General features: G+C 41.3%; 1 protein-coding gene across 7 annotated transcripts in view; it reads left to right on the forward strand.

The window, feature by feature from the left end:
* BMT2 (base methyltransferase of 25S rRNA 2 homolog) overlaps positions 1-21,180 on the forward strand; it is a 39,033-nt gene that overhangs the window by 4,941 nt on the left and 12,912 nt on the right. The window contains exons 1-3 of one of the 7 annotated variants that reach the window (XM_053252391.1): positions 609-1,051; positions 10,379-10,512; positions 11,474-11,615. In XM_053252391.1, coding sequence (XP_053108366.1) covers positions 10,497-10,512; positions 11,474-11,615 — 158 coding nt within the window. In that variant the 5' untranslated portion in view covers positions 609-1,051; positions 10,379-10,496. Of the gene's footprint in view, positions 1-605; positions 1,052-1,358; positions 1,420-2,825; positions 2,846-6,723; positions 8,578-10,378; positions 10,513-11,473; positions 11,616-21,180 lie in introns of those variants that run through there. The other 6 variants (XM_053252386.1, XM_053252385.1, XM_053252387.1 and 3 more) reach the window with 6 other exon arrangements.

A 21,180-nucleotide genomic window follows, 5' to 3' on the forward strand; every position in this document is an offset into this window, starting at 1 on the left:
TAAGCACAGAATGAGGTTACTTAGCAATTAGTCCATTAAATAAGACTTGCTTTCCAATAGGATTTAAGATTTGGGGTGTTGGTTATCTTGTTCCAAAATGTATTGTTAGTGTGACTGAACAATTGCTCCTCATTCACCATTTTCTTCCCCACAAAACTACACTCAACTAGACCTTTATATCCTTTTAAAGTAGCTACAGATAAAATGAATGCAATCCTGCATTCGGATCTTGAAAAGGTATGCCGACAACTTGAGCTAAGGTAACATGTTTTGGAGAGACGGTAACAAGGGCAAGCAGGCAGTACTGGCTGAGTAAGTGCAGCGACGACAGCAGAAATGACTGAGCTTGCTCTCTCTTGCCAGCGCCTGGGGCTCTTTTGCGTTTTTTGTACGTTTGCACTACACATATTGCAATATTTTGTACTTCTCCCGTTCACCGCTACGAGTACTGGTCCTATGTGCGTGCAAAATACGTATCATTCCATCTCTGAACTTCTTGTCTTTAGATTAGACGGAGTTACACGCACCCTATATAGCGTTTGGACAATTTGAGCCCCGCCCACCAACTTTGGGTGAAAAGCGAGGTTCGGTTGCTGCGCTGCTACTGCGCACGTTCACTTTCTAGGAGGCAGGTTCAACAGCCTTCGGTTGGGAAACGACTCACTGGGGACGACCAGCTATCGATACCTACCACTTCCAAGGCTAAAACTACATTTCCCAGCAAGCCACGCAGAGGGGGCGGGTCACATGATCTCTCCCGTCCGCAAACCTCTTCACCCTGCCTACCGTGTTGTGGAGGAGGCAGAGTCCTGCCGCCGCCGCCCCCGTCTTGTGGAGAGAGGGAGGGAGGGAGGGAGGAGGCGGAGCGCCAGCGCCATCACCATGGAACCGCAGCCCGAGCCCCCGTCCCAGGCTGGGCCCCCCACCGGTGCTTCGGCTTCCCTCCCGCTTCTGCCCCAACCTCGAGAACAGGAGCGGAAGCTGCAGCAGGAGAAGCTCTCGGGGGTGGTGAAGAGCGTCCACCGGCGCCTGCGCAAGAAATACCGGGAAGGTAATGCTGGCCCGGCCGCTTCGTAGCAGCACCAGGGGACGGTATAGGGTTAGGGGTCCGCACCGAGACGCTCCTCCCGTCCCAGGAGGTCGAGGAAACGGGGCCTGTCCCGCCCCATCCCACCCGCCAGCCGCTGGTTCCCCAAGGCCTGGTGGAAGGGAAGGCTGGGCCTGGGCACCGCCCCCTTTCTTCTCTTCTCCCCCCCCCCCGCCCCCGCTCTGTGTCGTGGTGCAACTGAGGAATGGCTGGGGGCTTCTGGGTCTGCGAGAGACTCGCCCCAGGAAGGCGGGGTAGCCAAATACCTCCCTTTTATTTGAAGAATATGGCTTACTTTAAGAAGATTACCCGGTTTATCTGGCACTTCCTAGGCAAGCAACCTACTTCGTTGGTTCCAAAGTCTGGTCGTTTTCCAGTATAGTCTGCTAAATAGGACGCCTTGCAGTGAAGGCCTAGGAAAGTAGTCACAAGGAAGATGTGGTTATGCCCCCAGGCGCTGTAATAGGCATGGGCCAAAAAATAAATTAATTTGGAAAGTTCAAGCCTCACCCCACATAGGCAGCTGTCATATACTGAGTCAGACCATTGGTCTATCTAGCTCAGTATTGTCTTCATAGACTGGCAGCGGCTTCTCCAAGGTTGTATGTAGGTAGGAGTGTCTCTCAGCCCTATCTTGGAGAAGCCAGGGAGGGAACTTGGAACCTGCTCTTCCCAAAGCGGTGCCATCCCCTGAAGGGAATATCTTACAGTGCTCACACATCAAGTCTCCCATTCATATGCAACCAGGGTGGACCCTGTGTAGCTAAGGGAACAAGTCATGCTTGCTACCACAAGACCAGCTCTCCTCATGATATTCTCCTCTCCAGCTCTCCTCATGCTATTCCACAATCTATTCTTTACTTCATTTCTTGATAAAATCAGAAGTATAGCTACCCAAGTACCCCATAAAAGTGTAGCAAAGAGAGATGCTGCAGCACATTATAGAGCATTTTGCATAATATGCAAAATGCATATTGTAGCAAGGCTCTACAGCATTTTAACATCCTCTATTTTAAAGAGTGTCCACTTGTTCCAGAATGTTGTAGAGCTGTACAACATAATGGATATGCCCTAGTCTGAAGTGATAATCCAGACTTATCACTTTAGAGTACTTTACCCCATTTATGTTATGGTATGGAAATTATGAAGGGCACCCGGGCCTGCAGCCAGGCAAAGAATACTGAGTTCCCCATTCTTCCCTTCCAGTGTGCACGCGTTGATGGTGAAAAAAGTGAACTCTTAAGGTTCTTTCCATTATTTCTTGAAGGGAAAAAATGGTGTACACATTTTAAGATTGATGAAAACATAAAGGTTTGGAATTAGAGGTATGTCTTTCCTGCAGTAAACATACAGTTTATAGGGCAGATCTTGGAATTTGGATCTAGAAATAATGTGTCAGCTCTAAGGAACGTGTGTGTTATACTGCCCATGTTGGTGCATATGCCTGCTTTCTATAAAACTGATGTGAGAAGAAACCCACCCTGGCTGCAACTGGAGAAGTACAGAGAATTCTTGATCTGTTCAACTCTGTATTCACCACCTACCAAGCCGTCTTTCACATACTGTGATCTCTTATTGAATCTTCTCTCCTTGCAAGTTCCCAGCCCTCACTCATATTGCTGAGCAAACACCCTGTACAAAAGAAACCTTTCATTGGCAGACCTTTTTCAAGCCATGAACATATAGCGAAACTGACAAATATACATGGCAACAACTACTTTTAACTACTTTGGATTTAAACCTAATCCTGAAGACAAAGTAAGTAATCTAACGTCTTGTACACCCTCTCTTCTTAGCAGATACTAAAACTGTGGAAATTCCAGGGAAGACACACAACTCTCAAGTCCAAGTGGTAAATAGGGTGTATGGTGTTTTTTTACATGCTTCTCATATCCTTATACATGGGTGTTGGGGACAGAGAGATGCAAAAATTTAAGGCCTGTTTGCTTACACAAGCAGATAGTGTAGACTATTCCTTCTGAAGGAAGGGAAACCACTGGCCTGGGAATTAAAGAGAGGATACCTTAAAGGTGCATTAGCAATTTCTTAAGGCCCAATGACTTTCAAGTCAGGACTGTTAGCAAGGGGCAACTGAATAAATCTAATCAAGGGCAAACTAGTAATCTTGCATGCTGTCATCCTGCAAGATTATTTTAGGTGACCCTTGATGAGAATCATTCTGTTGCCCTTGGAAAAGAGTTCTGCCATTGGAAATGCACCCTTTTGAGATCTTTATTTTCTGGCATGTATTGTACCATTTTAATGTGTGTTGGTGGCATGTTTGTGGGTTTTAAGAAAGACAATAACAGATCTTGCATTTTTGGCTGGGTCTTTAACCTTGGGCAGATCCAGACTAGTTAGTTGTGTCTAAGCACTACTGAAATCAATGAGACAAATCAGTCATGACTACATTGAGTCCCATTAATGTGAATGGGACGTAGTCTGGTGTCCACTGGACACTGTCCAGTATTAGTAAGGCAGCTGTGTTGCTTGCTTACTGTGTTAATACTGTGTGCAATATGCATATAAGCAAAGTACACTGATACAACTTATCAGTATTTACACACATGCATATCTACATGCTTGTAGAGCAGCCTTGGTTTTAAGAAACCTTTGTCTATTCTGCAGTCCTCATAATCATGTTGTAAAGCTTAAGTGTGCCATCAAGTCGATTTCGACTCCTGGCGCCCACAGAGCCCTGTGGTTTCTTTGGTAGAATACAGGAGGGGTTTACCATTGCCGCCTCCTGCGCAGTATGAGATGATGCCTTTCAGCATCTTCCTGTATCGGGCTACTGCCCAATATAGGTCTTTCTGGGAAACATACCAGTGGGGATTCGAACTGGCAACCTTCTGCTTGTTAGTCGAGCATTTTCCCCACTACACCACTAAAGGTGGAGGTCTAATATTCTTATGAAATATGTTAGAGTTCCTTGAAAGCATTCATCTACCAAAATAGATTCTGGGGACTCTGCTACTGACTTTAAAACCATTTTGGTGAACAGTTTTACATAAATATTCATAACCTATTTCCACTGTGTTTAACTATCTGGTAAGTATGAGTTTTGGAGCCTTCACATCCTCACCCAGAAATCAAAGTTGAGTAGGTGAAATCAGATTTGCAGGATGTTATTGTTAGAGGCAATCCTTCTTGCCCTTTCCCCAATCTAAATTTAGATTTCAAGCTCGTTGTGGCAGAGTAAAGCACCATGTCCATCACTGCTATATAAAACTTGTTAACAGTTGTATATTAAATGTGCACCAATCACTTGAATAAGCCATAAACCATTTCCTTGTTTGCAGTTAGTATATCATCACAGGCGTTGCCAGATTCTTCTGTGGGCTGGGCTTGGGTACAAGAGCATAGGAAGCTACCTTATACCGAGTTCAGACCATTGATCCATCTGTCTGTGTTGAATGATCATGATTCTCCAAGATTTCAGACAGTGAATCTTTCTCAGCATTATGTGGAGATCTTGGGGACGGAACCTGGATCTTCTATATACAGAGCAGGTGCTCTGCTTTGAACAAGGGCCCCCTTCACCTATAAACAATAGTTATTGAATTATACCCCATAATAGTTATACCCCAATATGTTGCTGCTTTTGCATTTTCTGTGAATGGTCTCATTCTGGCTCCACAGAGTAGGGTTTTCCAAATAAAATCATTTACTTTATCTTGAATGTAATAAATGTCATATTCTGATTTAATGTGCCCCAATATGCTTCTCAGCAGATCTGGCCAAAAAACGGAACCACAAAAAATATTCCTTAATCTCATCCTCTGACAATATTTTCACTTCTACCAGCTTGAGGCAGAGCTGAGGAATATAAAATTTCAGCCTACAGCCCTTGATGATAGGACCACCTTATAATGGAAAGATTTAAGGGCTATGACTTTGGGTTAAAGTGGCATGTCTCTCTTTTTCTGTTTGCAAACCTCTACTGAGCTGTGTGATGGGTACTATCACTATACTATTAACATTTCAACTCCAGAAGTAGATTGTGGTGATATTTGTAACTTATTAGCTTTTTAAAATCTATCAGTTTGTATTAGTTAATCAAGTGGAGTAAATATGCAGCTCTCACTGAAGAGCTGAGTGTCAGGTTTGCATAATATAAACTGGCCCTATTTAGTTAGTAAGATGATATTGCTTTTCTTAAGAATGTGCCATGAAAGAGCTCTTTGAGTGAATGTGTGTCTTTTGTCTCCTTTTGAAAAGCAGCAGTGAAAGGAAACTCTGGAGATCTTGCAGTCTGATCCTAAATATTCTATGATCCTAAATAAAATAAAATAGTCGGTATTTTATATTGGCACTGCCAGGAAGTATGTTGATGCTTTTAAGACACATACTGGACCTGTGGGCCTTAAAATTGGGCTGTGAGAGCTTTCTCCTTTTTGCATCATAAAAACATCAGTAGTATTCAATTTTGTATTCGTGATCGCATTTGCTAGAAAATCCTCTAGAACCCTCAGAGCAAGGTTTGTCTTTAATGTCTGCCCACTCCCACCCAGCCATAGATGTTTTATGATTGAATAGAGCCCTTAGACATGAGAATGAGTGGGAGCTAATAGTTGTAGCAAAGGTCTGAATATCTTGGCTTCGTTTAGTTGTCAGCAACACTTCCCCTGGCATGTACAGAGGGACTGGGGAAAATCTATCTTTGTCTCTTGCTTTGTGTTGTACTCTAGTCTAGAGAGAAGACAAAAGCAGTACAAGTTCATCTTGCTTCTTCATTTCTGCAGTGTGGTATAAAGTGAGAACCCCTGCTTCCAAGTTCTCTGCTATGTGAGAGGGGAGGAGAACTGGTCTTGTGGAAGCATCTCCTGCTAAGCAGGGTCTGCCTTGGTTTGCATTTGGATGGGTGACTACATGTGAGTGCTGTAAGGTATTCCACTTACAGAGTGGGATCATAGCTTGGTGGAAGAGCATCTGCATGGTTGCATGCAGAAGGCCCCATGTTCACTGGCATCTGCAAGTAGGGCTGGGAGAGACTCCTGCCTGGAATCTTAGAGAGCTGCTGCTAGTCAGTGTAGACAGCACTGAGCTAGATGGACCAGTGGTCTGACTCGGTATAAGGCAGCTTCCTATGTTCCTGCTACCTCTGTTCTGGCATATAGAGGAGGTATGACCACCACTGGCAGAATGTAATTCCAGAGTGTAGTTTGCATATTACTTATTTTCCATTGTCATGTGCCACTCTCCTCAAGATTGACTTCTGGCTCTTAGCAAGTCTTCTCCAGGGTTTGCTCTTGCTATTTTCTGTGTTCACTTTGTGCAAACTCACTGCCATGAACAGGCTGTGCTCAGACTGCTTAGTAAATAGTATTTCTTCAAAAATCATGGCTGACTGTTTTCATGTGTACAATGTGATCAGTTTGTAAACTGTATTCAGATCTTTGCAGCTTTCCCTCCCACCATGCTTGGCTTTAGCAACTCAGTGTTAGTGAGGACTTCAAATTGGTAGTAATCAAATTTTATTTAGCAATTTAATTACTAACTGTGAAAGAAGCTTATACACTTTGTTTCCCATAGTCTTGTTATGGAAAACACTACATGGTTTAGACCAGGCCTGCCCCGTGTAAGGCCCAAGGCCAGAAGTGGCCCATAGGGACTTTGCTGCAGGCCTACAATTAGGAATATCCTGTAGCAACAGTAGGAGCCATTATGAGGTCCGGTCCTGCCCTGTGACGAACAGCAGCAACTTAGTGCAGTTGGGCACTTGAGACCAGATGTCACCCAACCCTGAGACAGAGTCCACTGCACCATCCCTCCTTCCCCTCGCCTTTCTCCCTAATTCCAAACATCTTTCCACACACCCCTGCCCACTTATATTAATATTTTCAATAATTTTAGCATAGTAGTTGATGTGCTTAAAATTGACCTCTGCCCCTGAACACCAAGTCATAATTGGTTTTGGCCCACCAGGGCATTTGAGTTCTGCACCCCTGGTGTAGACCATGCTTTGTGCTTTAAATCTGTGGATCTGAGAGTAGTGGAAGAGGAGCGAACTACCCTTCATACTTGCATTAAAAGGCAAAGACAACTCTACTAGCCACACTTCTGTGAGGCAGGATATTTCTCACTGATGTTCATAAACATAATCTTGTTTTAAATAGAAAGAACAAGAGGAGTTTTCCATTCTTGGCATTATTGACAGAACCAAGGCAAAATGTATACAGAGCATTCTACTGTAATATTTTTTGGGTTAACTTTGTCTTAATGATTGTGTATGTACATGTACAGAGATGGCTATTGCCATTTGCATATTTTTAAAAAGTAACTGTGACTCTGGGAAAGAATAAGTTTTTATGCAAGTATCTCCTGCTGTCAGATAAGTTTTTGGTAACTGGTTTTTGCAGCACCATATGGTTTGCAATACTAAAACTGAATATGGACTTACCAAGTCTGAGAATTGGGAAAATGCTGGGTATATTTCATTGGAGTAAAACAAGTTGTAAACTGTAAAATGCTGGCTAATTTGCAGTGCCCTTTTGAATGCAAGAAGAATGTGAGGTGCTTGGTTCTTAAAAATATTGCTATGCATTGGGCATAAATCTTCAACAAGTCCGAGTTACAAGAAAAAAGCTTTTACATTTACTTAAAATTTTAATTGGAAAATTTAAAAGCAACATGTCACTTGGTATCAATTTTGGTGCAAGTGAACTGTGAATATATCTTAAAACAAAAGCTCAGAGAAGCTAGCCACAATACAAAAACAGATCTATAATAAGCTACCTTTTTGTGTACTTTTTATGCATAGGATACAAGAAACAAATACACAAGTATAAAATGGGCAATAATTGGATTAAGAATGCATTTGACAGTGTTCTGCAGCACTGACAGCTCTTCAAAAGAAGAAATGCAGTAAAACCCAATGGCATCTAGCCTACTAGTATTGTTAACTTGATCCTACTTGATTGTGGGGCTATCTTTCTAAGCTCTAAATTGTTAAGATGCACCTCTGTGTTTTCAGTACACTGGCAAAGCTGAAGAACTACTTGGATGGATAAGTAATTGCATGTGTGGCCATGCAGTGATTGATGTATGTAAGACCAAGAATGTATTGCATTGCTAACAATGTGTATATGACTGACAGTATTCTACCAGAACTGGTAAGACCTTGTCTGTGCACTGTGTACTGTATAGTTATTCACAACCTTCAGTTGGTAGGTTCTTTTCAACTCTGGCTCTATAACAAAATATTTCTGTTTGAAGAAATGGCATTTAGCACAGATACAGGCTGTAGAAGAACTAACTGATGGGATTCAAGATGTATGAAGATTGATCCAGATTATCTAATATCTTTGCTTTGTATTCTATGACTACATGTTTTAGAAAGCCGGATTGAAATTCCAGTATAGATGTGAAACTTCACAGGGTTGCTATGAGGCCAAAAAAACAAAAACAGAATTCTCGATTGAATGAACTTTTGCTCCCAACTGTGGCCCTTTGCATGTGGTCAGATACCTCTCCATGGCGCTTCAACTGTCAGTATATGCATAGATGTCTGTGTGTCATAATTTGTATCCTTTGTATTGAAGATAAATGTGGCAGTTTGTGATAGATGTGCATAAATTAAAATATTAAAAATAATCCTATTTCCTATTCTTAGATGTCCATCTTCAGTAAATAACAAGTAGTTGATTTATACTCATCAGTGGGATATAATATAATGAAATATAACCTACTTGTCAACCTCTGTCCTATCCATCACCAATGTATCATTCAATATTAGCTGCTTCTCTGTAGCAACAATAATACATTGACTAGCCTGTAGTTTAAAATGAATGTATAGAAGTTCTCCCTTTTCAATATCTATCCAATCTTGAATACAAATGTGACAAATATTTATATACTGCTTTTCAATGAAAATTCCCCAAGCAGTTTACATAGATAGATAAATAGAATAGTTTCCTGTCCCCAAAAGGCTCACTGGAGGGATGCTGTGCTGGGGATGGATAGGGCCAGTTGCGGTGCCCCTGCTCAATAAAGAGAGTCTTCACTTTAAAAAGATGCCTCTTTGCTCACTTAGCAGGGGACTGAAAGTTTACATCTTCTACAAAATATACCAGTATATTCCTTCTTTCTAGCTTTCTATGAATGATACTCTTGTAATTTTAAAGACTGGCTCAGACATGTGGCAGCCGCCTTCTCATACATATCCGGAGGCTTGGGGAGATGGCGGTTGTGTGAGAAATGAAAGTATGCATACTGGCTGCATGTAACTCTGCAGGATTACAGTGCTCTTTACCACAGGAATTAAGCAATTGTGCATAACTGGGTACATCTGTACTTTGCTTCATGCTAGTATGATACAATTGCTAAGTGTGTATGCCAGTCTGAGAATTTTTACATTGAGGAGACTATCATTTGAAATATTCAAGAGTGAATAAAATGTGTTTAAGACTTAAGAGCTCATGAATATTGTTTCCTAGCCTCACTTTAAACTCTTCCATAAATTATTTTTTGGTTCAAATTTACTTTGAGGGAGAAGGGAGAATCATCCAGAAAAATGTGATGCTGACATACATTTTGTCTTTAAGAGCTAGGTATTCAAGATTTTGCCTTTTAACTTTGTTAAAATTTAGAAATTTAATCTGTCCAGTATGTCATAAATTCTTTGCTTTGATAATTCTGTAGGAGAAACCTTTTGGTTGAAAATTACAGGAAAATAAACTTAATTCCTTTATCTTCAAAGCACTAAAATAAAATTCTAGGACAGCTAGAAAATAAACTTGGAGTCTTGTGGCACTGTCTCATTCAGCTAAATTTACTTTTGAACTAACCTAGATGGTTGTTGCCAAAAGTTAAGCAAAACTATTGCTTACTGTGAGGGGACAGGTAAAGGAAGTAAAAGCAAAATAAGTTAGGTGGTGATGGGTCACAAACAAGAGCATATATAAAGTAGGCATTTAATACTAGGTGAAGGTGTCTTCTCTTCCATACAACAGGTTGTGCTTGCCAATATCTGTAAGACTGGTAGCTTTCCTTTTGGTGCAGTATTTAAGTGGTCACTAGATGTCAACTGGTCCAGATATCATTTGGTTATTTAGAAGAGATTATAGAGTTTTCCAGTGTCAATTACGTCGGCGTCATTTAGAAAGTTCAGGAAATGGTGGCTAGAGTAAACTCCGGTTCTGGACAGTAAACAGCTTGTCTTACTAGTAATCTGATATTGTAGTTTGCCTGCAGAGCAAATAAAACAAGCAAAATTTTCCATGCGGGTGGTGAAAGGCCTTTACCGGGCAGGGAATGAATGATTTCTGTCTTTGAATCTCTTCACTTCAGCAGGATCGTTGCACATGTTTATGGCTTCTTTAGCATGAGCTTGGAAGCCAAGAAAGAGAGGTGGTGTAACAAAGACATTGCTGTAGTAGTTTTCTCCATTTGGCTGTCCTACTAATGTATGCTCCCATCCTCAAGTAAGTTTACTGGCAACTCGAGCTTGATTTGCAGATATGTTGCCATATAGGGTAGCAGCTATTGAATTACTTGTAAGAGCCCCTGGTGGCGCAGTGATAAAACTGCTGCCCTGTAACCAGAAGGTTGCAAGTTCGATCCTGACCAGGGGCTCAAGGTTGACTCAGCCTTCCATCCTTCCGAGGTCGGTAAAATGAGTACCCAGAATGTTGGGGGGCAATATGCTAAATCATTGTAAACTGCTTAGAGAGCTTCCAGCTATAGAGCGGTATATAAATGTAAGTGCTATTGCTAAGTGCTATTGCTATTGTTTCCTCATTTTATAGGATGGTATCAAAGGGAAGTTAGTCATGTCTAAGTTGCACTGAAATCACGGTGATCTGGATTGAGTTGGTCATGACTAACTAAAGTCTCTGAACTTAATGAGACTTGCTTTTGGAGATAAATCCTTTATGTAAAGAAATACAGCATTTCAGATTATCTAGGATCTGAATGTCTTTCTAAAAAGGGGTCAAAGTAAATATGTTGGCTATATGCATATTCAGCAAAATTCCTCCCTTAGAAATGGATAGGGCTCAAGTTGCTCTGAAAGAGAACCTTTCATATTTCAAAACATTTTGATAGCATCTGCTCTTTAATTAAGTGGATGGTGGAGTTTTCTTGGCTTTTTCTTCTAGGATTCAGTAAGCTATACATTGGATTGATGATAAATTTCATGTTTTAAAATATTGACAAGATCTAATTGCATTTCTAGGGATGTATGACCATGTATACTACAGTACATGGAAAGTGCAAGATGATGTATCTAGTTTCATTTCTGCTGTTGGATATCCATTTAACTCTCAAGTGTTTCATTGCAATTAATGGTTGTCGTGTAACTTGGGTTCTGGGTTTTGATAACCACTTCCCCATTACTCCTAACCCTATGTGTGTGGTTTTGGTTTGTTGTTGTTTTCCCTTTAGTGGGGGACTTTGATAAAATCTGGCGTGAACACTGTGAAGACGAGGAAACTCTCTATGAATATGCAGAAGCAATGAAAAACTTGGCAGATAATCACTGGGCTAAAACCTCTGAAGGAGAAGGCCGCATTGAATGGTGCTGTAGGTAAGTCTGGGTGGTTTAACAAGAATGTCTGTGCTTTTGCCAGAAATTTACAGTCAAAATCTGTATTGAAAAGCAGAGTGTGTGTGTGTAGATTTTCACAGACCCCCATTCCAGTACATAATGGTTTTTAGGGTTCAGGTACTGCATTCTTATATTGTTTAAAATCTTTGCATTCAAGCAACTATTTTTCAAGTTGAAGGCACACAAACTGAGGCCTTCTGTAAACGTCTATTGAAGCTGTGTGCTGCTAAACCTTTGTGCTCAAGCCATATGCCTTGTATTCAAGCCATGTTCAGCAGCTAGCGGAACCATGGAGTGAGTGTGGAAATTAAAAGGAATGGTGGTTTTTCTAGCTACATAAATGTCAGATACCTGTGCAAAGCATTTATATTTCAGAGTCAACCATTTTAAGTGTTGATTCTTGTGAATGGATAAAATGGGGAATGCAGTTGAAAGAGAACCCCATGGAGATCTTAATAAGCAGTTGTTTCAGGGAGAAAATATGCTGATAATTCTGAGGATGCAAGACTAGGAAGAGGAAAAGAAAGTGTGGGGCGAAGAATGGAAAACATGTTTGAATAGGTAGAGTTCTGTAAGTGATGGTACTTCATCACATGGATATTGGATGAACTCCCAAGATTTCTTATTAGAAATCATTAATTGTAATTGCTACATAAAAGTCCGGGTTGAAACTTGATGAGCTGGGTCTCACGATCAGTGAGACCCGGTTTTTGTGAGTGCGCGGGGAGAGTGGGCTAAGCCTGCTCTCCCCACACACAAGCAGGGAGGGAGCCCTGGGTGGCCGGATCGGCCGCCCACACAATTGTCGGCTCCGTGATAGGGCTGGGGGAAGCGGGGGCCAATTGGCCCCTGGAAGCTCCAGCATGCCCTGCGCAAGTGCTCAGGGTATGCTGGCGAGACCCCTGGAGCCAAGAGGCAGCTTTTCACCTCCCCTCCAGGGGTCTCCTCGTGAATAGCCGCACCACGGCTACTCACAATCAGAAAGCCCAGGTTTGCAGAGCGCTCACTCTGCAAACCCGGGCTGAGGGGAGGGTTGCAAAAGCGGGCTAGCCGCTTGTAAGCCACCGGGCTCGCCTGCGAGCCCGGTGGTTTACACGATCAGCAAAAATCGGGCTAGGCTCTCCTAGCCCGACTTTTGCTGATCGTGAGAATAGCCCCAGTGTCTTGTACTGATGACATTAGTGGTAGTTTTGTGGCATGAGGTAGTATGTAACCTGAAATACCCTGTTATGAGAGTGAAATATAAGAAAGCAATTTTACCTTTTCTGCCGGAATTTTGACTCCTTGCTCTAATCTAAATTTCTCATGTATTAAAATCTCATTATAGATAACTCCCATATTTCTTCAGCCATGGTCCATATAAATAATCTCCTGGTGAAATTACTTTTGCTATATTTGTCCCCACTCCCTTCAGACCTTTGGTTGTGAGAAAAATGTGCATTCCTCAACTTGTAGAATAGTTTTCTGTTGTTCATATTGACTTGATCTGTATTAGTATGGATTGCAGAATGGGGGTGGCAATAGGAAAGAAAAGTGGAAGGAGCAGGGTTTGTCTGTAGTTCAGGACTCCTAGCTCTCTTCAAGCCTTCCTCAAAACCTCAGTTTCTGTGCCTTCAGCGGACAGTGCATGTCTTATGCTATGCTCAAAATTTCCCCAAAAAATCTGATTCTTGGGGAGAAAAACTTTGCATGGACTAGATTGTTTGAAAACAATAGAACTTATTGTCCCTTTATAAAGAATGCTGGTATTCAATTTGTGGTCAATAGATTATAACAGGCTGTGACAAATTGTCTTTGGATCTAGGAGCCCAACAATGGACACTTGGCAAAAAATTACTGGACTTAGTGACAAACATTGGGATGGCAAGGGTGGTGCTAAATGGGCTTCTCATCCCCTTTACAAGTAACCTACTTAGAAACCGGGTTACTTGGGACAAATATTTTATTAAATAAGTCTACCTCTGAATATGCTAGTGGGCCTAACAGAAAATGCAAGTATCAAAGCTGAAAAGTGTAAAAACAAAAACAAAAAAAACACCCCTCTCCTTGCCCCCATCGTTGCATTAGTGGCTATAGCAGAGGGCAGAGTTGCAGGCCTGAGAATCAGGCACACGGGCCACCATTTTTTGGGGGGCCCCCACGTGTTACGGATGTACCAAGCAGTGCATAGGAGTGCCTGCATAAGCAGCCAGCTCCATTCCATGTTCGCTCAGCGGGCAGGCACCCTCCCGTCATCCCTTGACTCAGTGGGGGATATTCTGGTCACCTTTTGGGGCCAAGTAGGAATTTTTAAGTCTCAGTTGACTGGCTGTGGTTGGGACCTTTTTTCACCTACCGCTCACTGAAGTTAAGATTGTCACTGGCAACCTTAACTTTACATTTGATCACTTTACATTTGAGTGCAGGTTGGGGTAGGTTAATTTGCAATGGTGTTGGGCTGGAGGGCCTTTATGATGAGTGAGAATACAGAGGAGGGCTTGGTGATCTCTCTTTTTTAAAATACTTTTTATTCAATTTTTCACAACATAAGATATACACACGCACACACAAAAAGGAAAAAAAGAAAAGAAAACACAAACATAACAAACAAGCAAGCAAAAAACATGAGGACTTCCATCTCATCATTAGAACAAGTATCAGTTACAATACCCCGATAAATTGTACTAAAGTCAGCTCTAGGGCATTTTTAAAACATTGTTGTTTCCACTCAAAAGCTTGATAGAAATCCATTTTATAATATGTTTTTAGGTAAATAAGAAGAGGGTCCCACTCCCTTTTAAATACTTCAAATTTATTTCTTAATAATGCTGTTAGCGTTGCCATTTCTGCCAACTCTAACACTTTAAGTATCCAGTCCTCTTTACTGGGGCAATGGATGTCTTTCCATTTGTATGCAAATGTCAATCTTGCTGCTGCTGTCAGATACATAAAGAGGGTCCAGTATTTCCTAGGCAATTTACTGTTATCAATACCTAATAGTATTGTTTCTGGGCTCTTAGGGAAAGTCATTTTAAACACTTTCTTAAGCTCATTGTATATTAAATCCCAATAGCCTTTAGACTTATTACAAGTACATCATGAATGTGTATAGGGACCCTCCTCTTTTTTACACTTCCAACATTTGTTTGACATATTCTTATAAATTAAAGGCAACTTCTTAGGAGTTAAATGCCATCTGTATATCATTTTAAGATTATTTTCCTTTAAATTAGAACAGGCAGTATATTTCATGTCTTCTATCCATAGTTTTTCCCATTTCTCCAAGTCTATATTGTAACCAAAATCCTGAGCCCATTTAATCACTGAAGTTTTCACTACTTCCGTTTTTGTATAAAAAATAACAGATCATACATCCTAGAAACTAGTTTGTCTTCCTTGTCACACAACTGTTGTTCAGATTCTGCTTTGATTGATTAAAACCCTTTTTGCAATCTTGCTTGAATAAGGCGCTAATCTGGTGATACTGAAACCAAGAAATATTCCAATCCTGCATAAAATCTAGTTTTTTAAGTTCGTATTTTGCACCTTGGAGAACAAGCAGTTGTTGATATGTAGGCCATGTCTGTTGCATATTTTTTCTGTTTTTTAGATACCCAAAGTGGAATTTTTGGTTCTAACACAAGTTTGTTTTTCATCCATACCATATATAAACTTTTTCTAACACAGTATTTAAGAAGTCTTTATTTACTTTTACCTTATAAAATAGATATGCATGCCAACCATATCTTATATCGAATCCTTCCAAATCTAACAGTCTTGGATTTTTTAAATGTAATCCATTCTTTCATCCAGTTTAGGCATATTGCTTCAAAATATAACTTAAAATTCAGTAACGCAAACCCTCCTCTCTTCCTGTCGTCCATTAGGTTTTTAAAATTTATTCTTGGTGTTTTGCCCTGCCAAATAAAGTTATTTACGTCTTTATGCCATTGATCAAAAACTGATATTGCATTTATTATTGGTATTGTCTGGAGGAAATATAACCTTCTAGGAAGAACATTCATTTTGATAACAGAAATTCTTCCACTTAGCGATAAACTCAATCTATTCCATCTACATAAGTCTATCTTTATTTCCTTACAGATTATAATATAATTATTTTGAAACAATAAGGCATTATTTGTTGTAAGTGTAACTCCTAGGTATTTTATCTTTTTTCCACATTGAAACTAAATCTCAAGACAAATTTTTCAGTATCTTCTTTGTTCATAATTTTGATTAATACCTTATTTATATAGAACCCTGCCAAATTCCCATTTGATTCTAATATTTCCAGTAATGTATCAATTGACTCTAAAGGATCTTGTAAAAACAACACTATATCGTCGGCAAAGGCTCTTAGTTTGTATCTTTGTGTCCCTATTGACAATCCTTGTATTTTGGTCTCTTCCCTTATCATCCTGCACGTAATTTCCAAGACCAATATAAATAATAATGGAGACGGGGCAACCTTGTCTAGTACCTTTTTGAATGCTAAAATAATCTGTAAGTTCTCCATTAACCTTAATGTTTGTTTTTTGTTCAGAATATATAGACCCAATTGCCCTTATATAATTAGCTCCAAACTCTACAATTTCCAGGGTTTTCAACATAAATTGCCAGGAGATGTTATCGAAAGCTTTCTCTGCATCCAAAAATAACATAGCCAGTTGAGTAAGTAGATTGGTCTATAATTTTTAACCAGAGTTTGATCTTGGCCAGGTTTTGGTATTAATGTAATAGTCGCCTGCCTCCATGAATCAGGGAACCAACCCTTCATCATAATTTCATTCAATTGTCCATTGTAATGATTGAGACAATACTTCACTAAAAGCTTTGTAGTATATAATAGAGAGCCCATCTGGTCCTGGCGATCCCCCCCCCCTTTGCTCGCTTAATAGCATCCTTAACTTCTTCGTTGGAAATTGGAAGATTCAATATTTCCCATTGTTTAAGGTTTAATTTTGGTAAATTCCTTAATTGTAAGCATTGTTCTACTTTATTTATATCAACCTTTCTTTTTTGATAAAACTCCTTATAATATTTATAAAATTCTTTTTTAATTACTGACTGTTGATTAATAATACCACTGGACATACTCAGACTCGTTATATAATTCTTTTGCTGTTCAACTCTTAATTTCCAGGCCAGATATTTACCTAGTTTATTTGCCTGTTCAAAATATTTCTGTTTTAGAAATTTTAAATTTCTTTCCATCTTCTCCACCGTCAACATGGAATATTTCTGTTTTAATACCTTTAATTGTTATATTAAAGTTTGGTCACCTTTTTTCCAACAAGTTCCCCTTCCAAGTCCTTAATTTGAATCTGGATTAGGTCTTTGTTCTCTTTTTTCTTTTTCCCCCCAGTATGCATTTTGTTGAATAAAGAAACCCCTCATCACCACATTACTTGCGTCCCATACTGTCTTCATTTGTAGATCGTCCTTTAGGTTTATCTCAAAATATTCTTTAAGTTTTTGTAAACCTAATTTCACAATTTTAGAGTGCTTCAAAAGGGACTCGTTTAATTTCCATTGATAGTTTTTCTTCCAATTTTCCACTTTAATTATGGTCAGAAAATATCCTTGGCAATATATCAATATCTTTGATTGTTATCAACACATCTGCATTAGCCCAGATCATATCTATTCTTGTGTGCGTTTTATGTCTATCTGAAAAAGTATACTCCTTAGCATCTGTATTTTTGATTCTCCATATATCATGTAAACCAAAGAGTTCGACCATATTTAAAAAAGGCTTTTGGTAATTTCCCATCATTTTTTCCTCAAGTCTATTGAATCTTTTATCAGCCTGCATTGAGACAACTCCATTAAAGTCTCCCATTAATATAATCCGTTGCCTATCTGTCTCTGTTAGTTGTTCTTCCAGTTTTCTATAGAAGTCTGCTTTTGCCTCTAGGAGCATATATGCCCACTACTATGTATTTTAAGTCTCCAGCCTTTATTTCTACTATCAAAACTCTTCCATAATCATCTTTATATATCAGTTTGGGCTCTAAAAGGTCTTTTATATAAAAGACTACTCCCCCTTTTCCCTTAATATCTAATGTTTCAAATTGCTGGCCAATTGCTTTGTTTTGTAGGTATTTTCTATCTCTCCTTCTTATATGCACTTCCTGTAAGCAAATCAAGTCTAACTTTCTTTCCTTTAGATCATGGAAAAAATTTTGGCGTTTTGTTTTTATATTTAAACCATTTACATTTAAGGAAAAGAATTTTATTTCCATACTGACTATTTATTTATTTTACTAATCCCCCCGCCCTTATTTATTGCCTTGTGTCTTTTGGAGATCCCCTGAGACCTGAAGATCGTTCCTGTATCTGCGGAAAAATTGTTTTATTTTATAGTCTTCGGTCAATCTATATATCTTATTTTTATAGGTAAAGGCAACCCCTTGAGGGAACTCCCATCTAAAGGGGATTTTATTTTGTTTTAAAGTATCAGTCAAATCCCTGTAGTCTTTTAGTTTCTTAAGAAGACTCCTTGGGATTTCTTTCATCGCCATAATTGTTTGTCCATTAATTTCCCATTTATTTTGAAAATGGGCTTGTATAATATGGTCTCGGGTAGATCTGGTTCGAGATCCGTCGATGCCCATAAGAATGGGTTCTGTGCCTGCGCAGGATCCCCGCGGTATCCATGCCTGAGCTCGTCGAAGCGCCCAAGCCACGCCCCTTCGCTGCTGCGTGCTATATAAGGCGCGGCTGAGGCGCATAGTCCCTCAGTTCTTTTTCCGACCGCCTTCTGTCCTGGACCTGCGGTCTGTGCCTCTTCGTCTTTACTAGTTCCTCTGTTGTTCATCGATCCTCTTGACTTGGACTGGAAATTTCAGACTTCCCTGGCTCTATCTGACTTGGACTGGCTTCTGTGATTTCTCTGGCTCTACTTACAGAACGGCATTCGGTGATTCTCTGGCTCTTGTTTTGGACTGGCTTCGGTGACTTCTGGCAAACGGACGTGGTATGGCTTTGACCTTGATATGGCTGACGGGAAAAAATCTTTCAAATGGTGTGAAGGCTGCAGGGCTAAGTTACCTTCCAAAGACCTTCATGATCTCTGCCTTTTGTGCCTTGGTGAGGAGCATAACTTCTCCTCCTGTAAAATCTGTCTGTCTTTCTCGAAACAGACTTGAAAGAATCGGGCTCTTCGCCTCCGTGCGGCGATTTACGATGATGTTTTGAGCCCTTCTACACCAGGCACTCCTCGACCGTCGACATCTAAGGCGCCAAAACCTTCGTCGACGTTGAGCAGGGAAAAAACCTCCGACATAGTTCCCACCAAAACTTTGTCAATGTCGAGAACCGCCTCGACATTGGATAGACGCTCGACACTTGAAAAGACCTCATCAAAGAGCTCAGGCTCTTCTACCTTGAAGCCCTCTCATCACTCCAAAGACTGTGATAAGGCTTCGAAACATCGACATGATGACCTCTCGATTCCGACTGACTCTAAATGTCGAAAGATTCGCGAGAGCCCACGGGGTCACACACCATCTCCCTCTACGGCGCAATCATTGGAATTGGTATCAAAGCCATCGACGTCGACTGTCTCCGCAGTACAGACGGTGGTTCTGGAGGAGCTACCTGTTTCCTCGACACCGATAATTATCGACGTGGATGCCCCGTCGTCGCATCCTCCCGTTACTGACATGTCGACATTGAGAATGCTCGATGCCGATCCATCTCAAATGACTACATTGGACCGTTTCCTCCTTCGACGCCGGACAAGTTTTGCGCGACGACGAGCGGGCTTCGAACCTTCATCGCTCTCCACGAGCTTCGGTACCGACAGCAAGAACTCTCTCACCGGCTCCGACACCTCTAGCTTCGTCAGCCTCGCCTTTGACACCGCAAGCCTTGGCTTTTGTGCCATCCAACTTGCACACTCCAGTCCTGTCAACATCGACGCAAGTAACCCCTCGATATCGACCCCCGATACCGACTTTCCAGGTTGTGGATGTCGATGCCGGAGAGTCTCTCCCAGCAGCAACCCGATCTCTTCTGTCTCTCCTGGACTTGACGTCGAGCGGCTGCTCGACATTCACCGGCTTCCCTTCAGTGGGCGTTGAAGCTGAGGAAGGAACGCCTACCTTGTCTCATCCTCCGGCTCCACCATCCTCCAGCAACTTGCCACACACTCCTTGGCATTCCTGTGGCCACAGACACCCTTCATTGGGAGTCTCTTCTCCAGCTGGTCCCTACAGAGATGGCACTAACCTGACCTGGAGGCCAGTGACACCTGCTCATCCCTTTTCCACCTTTACGACAATTGCGACCCAAACATATGGCTCCACGAGGGGCTATCGCGCCACACAGACTTCATCAATCCAACTTACGTCTACATCTACACAGACAGATCTTCTAACACTACAAAACAATTCAGCCACGCAAACGGATCCTCACCGTGCTGAGGACGCTCAGCTGCAACCTGCCTCTCCTTCGGAACATTACGGCTCCTCTGACTTTGAGTCCGACCCTGAAGACACCAGTTCTATTGTAGAACCACCTACAGATGTGACACCGGTGACCTATGTTTCACCAAATGATGAAATGAAAGCATACCAAACAGATTCGGGCCATGGTTGATGCTCTTGGTCTAGATATCCAGTCGCAGTTGGCGACTATTGACGACCCAGTATATAAATTTATGTTGAAGTCTCAAATGACTGCCCCAGTTGCCCTTCCAATGTTGCCAGTAATTACAAGGGCTGCGAAATGCGCTTGGGAAGTCCTCCACACTTCCACCCCGACTTCAAAGAAATTGGGAAGTCTTTATAGGATTCAAGATAAGGACAATGACTATCTGCTCAAGCACCCGGCACCTAACTCTCTAGTAATAGATTATGCTGCGGCGTCTAAGTCTGGCAAGAGGTACACAGTCCCTCCTGACAAGGAAGGCAGGAAACTGGACCTATTGGGAAGGAAGATCTATTCAGCTTCTTGCTTTTCTATTAAGGTAGCGAACTATGCAGCCTGCACTACAATGTATACTCATGGTCTCTGGGAACAATTAGAAAAAGATTTGGACTGCCTATCCTTAGAAGACTTTAAGGCTAAGTTCCACCAAGTCCTAGAGAACTCAGGGGACCTAACACGCAGACAGCTCAGCATTGCCAAACATCTGGCTGAGAGCGAATCCCGGGCAATGATGGCAGCAATAAACCTGAGAAGACATGCTTGGCTGAGTTCTATGGGACTCCAAATGGACATGAGAGAGAGAATAGAAGGATTGCCATTTGATGGTACCGGCCTTTTCAGTGAAACAACTGACTCCACTATGGAGCAGTTAAAGAAATCAAAATTCACTGCAAAGACTTTTAGCTCGCATCCCTCGATCTCTTCCTCAACATCAACGTACAGGAACTACTATGGAAAATCCAGACCTTCCTACAGATCACAAGACAGGCGTGATTTTAGGAAGCCCTACTCTTCTTACCAACGTCACCTGTTCTATCATAAGAAAAAGGCTCCTCAATCGCAGCGAGTGAAGCCACAGGAGGCCCAGAAGCGTCTTTGAAACTGTGGACTGCCCATTGACACCTGC

The sequence above is a fragment of the Hemicordylus capensis genome, chromosome 5, assembly GCF_027244095.1.
Source record: "Hemicordylus capensis ecotype Gifberg chromosome 5, rHemCap1.1.pri, whole genome shotgun sequence".
Taxonomy (NCBI): Eukaryota; Metazoa; Chordata; class Lepidosauria; order Squamata; family Cordylidae; genus Hemicordylus; species Hemicordylus capensis.